Source organism: Diabrotica virgifera, chromosome 8 (assembly GCF_917563875.1).
Source record: "Diabrotica virgifera virgifera chromosome 8, PGI_DIABVI_V3a".
In the NCBI taxonomy this organism is placed as follows: Eukaryota; Metazoa; Arthropoda; class Insecta; order Coleoptera; family Chrysomelidae; genus Diabrotica; species Diabrotica virgifera.
Window position 1 is genome coordinate 11,774,814 of NC_065450.1, and position 7,081 is coordinate 11,781,894.

At 28.3% G+C, this 7,081-nt stretch overlaps 1 protein-coding gene across 1 annotated transcript; it reads right to left on the reverse strand.

The window, feature by feature from the left end:
* Positions 1-5,180: 5,180 nt before the first annotated feature.
* Positions 5,181-6,299, reverse strand: LOC126889515 (THAP domain-containing protein 2-like). The gene has a single exon (XM_050657856.1). It carries the CDS (start codon positions 5,915-5,917, stop codon positions 5,606-5,608), a length of 312 nt encoding a protein of 103 aa, XP_050513813.1. The 5' UTR covers positions 5,918-6,299; the 3' UTR covers positions 5,181-5,605.
* Between the last annotated feature and the right edge of the window lie 782 nt (positions 6,300-7,081).

Consider the following 7,081-nt stretch of genomic DNA (forward strand, 5'->3'; position numbering starts at 1 on the left):
TTATAAAAAAATGACGCCCGAAAATCGTGTTTTTTTCAATTATTGCTCTATAACTCCAAAGATTTTAACTTTAAACCAACAACACTCAAGTAAAAATTCACCGCAATTAAATTCTGCATAGAGATATGTTTTTCCAGATCTGCTCCGACGAAAATTTTCCTCGGAAAATGCGGGTTTTCCCAACACAATCTTTAATTTTCAAATAAAGTTTTAGATAAGTAATTATCTACCAATAATTAAATAATTTGGAAACTTAAAAGCCTTCTTGGTTTAGACTATAGTTCCAGAAGCTAGTGAAAATTGAAGGAATATTTCAGCAACAATTCAATTGCTAATTAATAATTTACGGTCGCAATAATAACCAAAATAATCATGATACACTGATCAAACTTTGAAATCTTATAAAGATGAGATGCCCATTTACCATTTTGTCGACAAAATATTATTTTTTTATTTTTTTGCATAATCTTTAAATGTTAAAAAAATAAACAAATTAACGTTTCTCAGAAAGTTTTTATTATATTCTAATTTTAAAAAAGAGTTAAAATGCGTAATTCAACTATCTTGAAAATGAATGATTTAAAACTTTTTTGCAACCATTTGCAAAAAAGTTATGAAACAGCAAAATAAACATACGATCACTACGTTGTTTATAATTTTTTTAAATTCTTTCAAAGCGTAAAAGTAAGTTTAAAATACAAGCTAATTATTTACAAAAATATCGGTTATTGGTTTAATGGTTATATTTTAATTAAAGATTATAAATATATTTGTTTGTAATTTACACGCGCGAAAGTAGACTAATACACTGCCGTGCTTAGCAAAAACACCGTATCTGCAAAAATGTGAAAAAAATTAAATTTTTACTTATTTCTAACCCAAATGTGCATATCTATCTTATTTTCTTACTAAAAATGACGTAAGATAAGCCAAAACACATTAAAAACACAGCATCTTATGCCGTATCTTGTGTAAATGTATACGAATACTTAAAAAAAAATCGATTTTACTCAAATGTGATGTCTCTGTAGATACGGTGTTTTGGCTAAAGACAGCAGTACAGTACTGTAGCTAAAATTTTCACTCGAAGCGACGACCGCCCGCGCGACGTACACTTAATAAATAAAATTATAGTAACGTGTGATCCAAAATTATTGTCACCATAGGTGGCTCTGAACGACATACAGTGTATAGTCTAGTAAAATAAAATTACACTACATGTAAATCAAAATGTAAATTCGTACAGGTTGAAACAAATTTTATATCAAAGTTTAGGTGGGTACAAAGATATTTTCAAGAAAGTATCCAAATCATGTAAGGGGATCATTGTTTAAATAATTAAAAAGGGGTCATTTTTGAAAAAAAATTCCTTTTTTAACTGCTGAGGTCATTCAATTACTAATGAAGGTATATAGGATTGTTTTTTGCAAAGTTAAAGGGTAAATCTTTCACATAAGACTTACTAAATTAAATTTGACCCCCTATTTATTTAAATAATTATACATAAAACTTTAAAAACAAATTTGCAAAAAATTATTTTTAGCGTTTTAAGTAAGCACTATAAAATATCTTGTTTTACAGGAGAAGTTGCGCTATGTTATCAGTATTAACCAAAAAAAAACTGGTCCAAAAATATTTAATATTTTTTGGGATATTGAATTTGTTCATTAAATGTTACTCTATTTTCAATTGCTAAAACGCGGTTGTTGCCAAAGAAATATTCACCTTTATTAAATCTTATTATTTTTATGTTTATGTATATCTTCGATAAATGTATTGATAAATTCAAATTTAAATTAAACTTCCCCCTAAAATGGCATTTGAAAATTATTCAAATTTGTTTATAATTTTTTTTTAATAACGTCGCGGGGATTAACTATTTTGAAATGCCGTTTCGATAATTGGGATCCTGGGAATTTTTCACTAATTAACAAATTTTTTTGTCTTTTTCTCCTCTTCTTTTTTTTTTTCTTGGAGTTATATTACTACGGGCCCTTTTAGGGTTAAGTTTCATTAAGAATGTCGAATCTCTAAGTTGTAGATTCTAGACCTAAAAATATAAAGATTGGTCTAAATTCACTTATATAAAATGTGGCTACTTACTGAGTTACAGGGTGTTTTATTTAAAAATTTAAAAATTATTTTTACCAAGTACTTTCAAACTATTTGACGTATCCTTATCATACTTGGCAAAAAGTGTGGGTACTATACAGTCTACTAAATTGTGAAAAACAAAAGTTTCTAGCTACTACCAGAGGCGTACAACAGGGGATGGTTAATGGTTGACCCTTCCAAAATACTACGCCACTGAGGGAATTACTATTTTAGCGAAATTTTTCGATTCTCCAATACTTTCTATATAAATGATATACTCTTTACTGGTAACGATTAAGCCGTTAGTTTTCGAGATATTGGACGTTAAAAATGAAACGGCATAGTTATTTTGATTCATTCATTCATTCATTTTAAACTTCCAATATCTCTCAAACTTATGACTTTATCGATACCACTAAAGTGATTTACATACAAAGTATTGGAGAATCGAAAAATTTCGCTAAAATAGTAATTCACTCAATAAGGTAGAATTTGGGAAGGTTCAATCATTCAATATCCCCTGTCGTACGCCTCTGGTACTAGCTAGAAACGTTTATTAATCACAATTTAGTAGCGTGTATAAAAGCCACACTTTCTGCCAAGTATGATAAGGATACGTCAGATAGTTTTAAAGTACTTGGTAACAATAATTTTTAAATTTTTAAATAAAACACCCTGTAACTCAGTAAGTAGCCACATTTTATTTAATAGATTTTAGTTAAATCCTAATATTTTTAGGTCTAAAATCTACAACTCAGAGATTCGACATTCTTAATAAAATTTAACCCTAAAAGGGCCCGTAGTAATAAAACTCCAAGAAAAAAAAGAAGAAGAAAAAAAGACAAAAAAATTTTGTTAATTAGTAAAAAATTCCCAGGAACCCAATTATCGAAACGGCATTTCAAAATACTTAATCCCCGCGACGGTATTAATAAAACAAATTATAAACAAATTTGAATAATTTTCGAATGCCATTTTAGGGGGAGTTTAATAAAAATTTGAATTTATCAATACATTTATTGAAAATATACATAAAAATAAAAATAATGAGATGTTAAGCAGGTGAATATTTCTTTGGCAACAACCGCGTTTTTGCAATTGAAAATATATTAACATTTAATAAACAAATTCAATATCTCAAAAAATATTAAATATTTTTCGACCCATTTTTTTTGCTTAATACTGGTAACATAGCTAAACTTTTTATGTAAAATAAGATATTTTATAGTGCTTATTTAAAACGCTAAAAATAATTTTTGCAAATTTATTTTTAAAGTTTTATATACAATTATTTAAATAAGTAGGGGGTCACATTTAATTTAGTATGTCTTATGTGAAAGATTTACCCTTCAACTTTGCAGAAAAAAATCCCATAGACCTTTATTAATAAGTGAATTACCTCAGCAGTTAAAAAAGTATTTTTTTTTGCAAAAATGACCCCTTTTTAATTATTTAAACAATGATCCCCTTGTATGATTTGGATACTTTCTTGAAAATATCTTTTGTACCCACCTAAACTTTGATATAAAATTTGTTTTAACTTGTACGAATTTACATTTTGACTTTTTTTATTTTAATAGGCTAGTATGTCTATTCTTAATAATTCAGATATACTTTCCAATTTACGTCAACTTCACAAGAAAAGTTAGGTTATATAGAGCTGTTGGTGGTAGACATATACAGCATCGTGTTTGATTTTATTTATTATTGTTACTTAAAACTTTGTTAATCCTTTTTATTTTTGATTAAAGTTCTGTGTTAAAAGTTTTGACTGATTTTTTATGTTTTATAATGTTAATCAAAATTAATTGATAAACCAATGATATAAATTCAGATTATTTGATATTCTTTGTGAGTAATTAGATTGCAACACAGACTCACTTTTAAGCTTTGAAAAAATTAAAACAAATTATAAACAACGGAGCAATCGTATATTTATTTTGCTGTTTCATAACTTTTTTCCAAATGGTTAGAAAAAGTTTTTAAAACATTCATTTTCAAGTCCTTTATAATACGCATTTTAATTATTTTTTAAAATTAGAATATAATAAACAATTCCTGAGAAATGTTAATTTGTTTATAACTATTTTTTTTTAACATTTAAAGATTATCCAAAAAAATGAAAAATTTATATTTTGTCAACAAAATATTAAATAGGCATCGCATCTTTATAATCTTTCTAAGTTTGATCAATGTCTCATGATTATTTTGGTTGTTATTGCGACTGTAAATTGTTAATTTACAATTGAATTGTTGCTAAAATATTTATTTAATTTTCACCGGCTTTTGCTGTTATAATCTATACCAATAAAGCCATTATTTCACCAAGTTATTTAATTATTGATAAATAATTACTTGCCCAAAAAATTTATTTGAAAATTCGAGATTTTGTTAATAAAAGTTTTTACATGTTGATATCTAACTCTTAGAGAGTACAAAAAAATATCTTTTTTCATTTATGACCGACAAATGATGGCGGACAGTCAATCTCAGGATTGGGATATCTGACACAAAAAAATCATACTGCATTTGAAACAGGAAGGTTCCTTACGTGACAATTTACCACAATTTGACCAAAAAATTAAAAATAAATAATTTTTGATCGTGAAAAACTTATGAAAAACGGGCGATTTTTTCACAAACATTTTTCAAGTTTCCGTAAAATCTTTTTTTTTTGCGGAATTTTTCACTAACGGTGGTAAATTGTCACGTAAGAAACCTTCCTTTTTCCAATGCCGGACGAATTTTTTGTTTCAGAGATCCCAATCCTGAGATTAACTGTCCGTCATCGGAAATACTTTTTTCGAGGCCTCGAATTTGGCGCCCTCTACAATATAAGTACGGTCGCGGATCTTTCACCAACACGACTCTACCTTATCGGCAGAGTCATAGCCACCTTTACTTTACAAGCCATGAAGAGAAAAAGGCAACATCGCAATTGATGACGTGCGTAGTCCGACTTTCGGACTACCGCTTTTGAAAACACAATTTTAAAGTAGAAATTCTGGTAAAATTTATAGTATTTTTTGAGTCGAACAAGAAAATATTATTAATTAGAAGTTTGTACAAAATAAAATTAAAAGTACTTCCTTGTAAGTAACGTTTATTATACAAAAAAAAACCAATAACAAGAATATACATGGGATTAATTTTTTTCGAATCCTAAGAAAACTAATGAGTATTTTTCAAAAATTTAAACGCAGAATGAAAGATTACGTTAGGACCGAGGGCCGAAAGTCCCTGAAAACTTCTATGTTTATTTTAATAAGTTACAGGGGCGAAAAATTAAGAAAATTTAGTGTGATTTTTAGTTTCAAATATGTCATTCAAAAACAACCTTTCATTCATTCTAAGGGACTTTCGGCCCTCGGTAATAAAGTAATCTTTCATTCAGCGTTTAAATTTTTCAAAAATACTTATTAGTTTTCTCAGAATTCGAAAAAATCATTGCATTTAAAATACACTGAAAATTTTGACAGGCGTCAAAATTTTGCATTTTGTTCCTTTCCTTTTAAAGTTTTTCGCACTTTCCGCGAGGAACTGCAGAAGGTTTTAACTTAGGATTCGTTAATTTCTCTACATGTTTGTTGCCTTCCTTATCTACCCATTCTCTAACTCTCTCGATGTCATCAGAATAAAAATGTTTGGCACATACTACCGCTGATGTTCCAATAACAAAATTTTTCCTGTGGATACACTGTAAACAAAGTTCTCGCAGCTTTGGATCCTTTGGAAATAAAAAAGTGCTTTCTGGTTGTTCATTCTTTTTAAGACTGCTATCGTAATTGCTTTTGCACTCTGGCACACAGCAACGGCTTGGCATCTACAAAAACAAAAATTATAAGTAGGTATGCCGTATGTAAAATACCAAACTTAAAGAAATTTATATAAACTTGCGTGCATAGAAATCAGCCCACTCAAAAATTTGGTCATTTTTGATGTCTCGTATTTCCCGAACCTGTTGGCCGATTTAAATTGATTTTTTAATATGTTATAGCCTGATTCTTTAACAATACCCCTGTAATAATATTGTTGCTAAATAAGTAAATTTTCATTGTATATATACCGGGTGTACGAATTAAACTGTCTTTTTTTTTTCAAAGTTCGCATCACCCTATGGAATATTCATTCTAAGGGACTTTCGGCCCTCGGTGATAAAGTAATCTTTCATTCTGCGTTTAAATTTTTCAAAAATACTTATTAGATTTTTCAAGATTCGAAAAACAATGATTACATTTAAAATACATTGAAAATTTTGACAGGATGAATAAAAAACAGAATGTTAAGAAAACCTGAGGCTATAGTTGAGTTTTAATTTCACTATTTTATAAATGCCCGTTATACAATAAAAAATTAACTGCTTAGCAACAATATTATTACAGCGGTATTGTTAAAGAATCAGGCTATAACATATTAAAAAAATCACTTGAATCGGCCAACAGGTTTAGTAAATATAAGACATCAAAAATGACAAAAATTTTAAGTGGACGCATTTCTATATGCACGTAAGTTTATTATATTAATATATTATACTATAAAATATATTATATAAAAATATATATATTGAACTAAAATCATCTTAATACATACCTTTTAATATTCTTTATAATTTGGAGCACGAAATATTGTAAAATGTTTGAGTTTTTCTGTAAATACAGTGAATATTATTTAAAAACATTTAAAAATAAATGAGAACTGTCAGAATTAACCGGTCTACGCTTAGATGTTGCCAAGTTTCAACTTCATGGCTTGTAAAGTAAAGGTGGCTATGGCAGAGTCTACGAGACGTGTAAGGTAAATTGAAGCTGTAATTACAAAAAAAGTTATGTATGTCCTGGTACTCACTTTATAATGCTCAGAAAATTACGGGATCTGGATTTCAATGCATATTTTTTTTATAATTCTCGTATCAAAGTTACGCGTGAAGTTAGTCGTATTGATGACAGTTGGGGAAACGTCCGCGACCCATATAAGTGTACGTGCATAA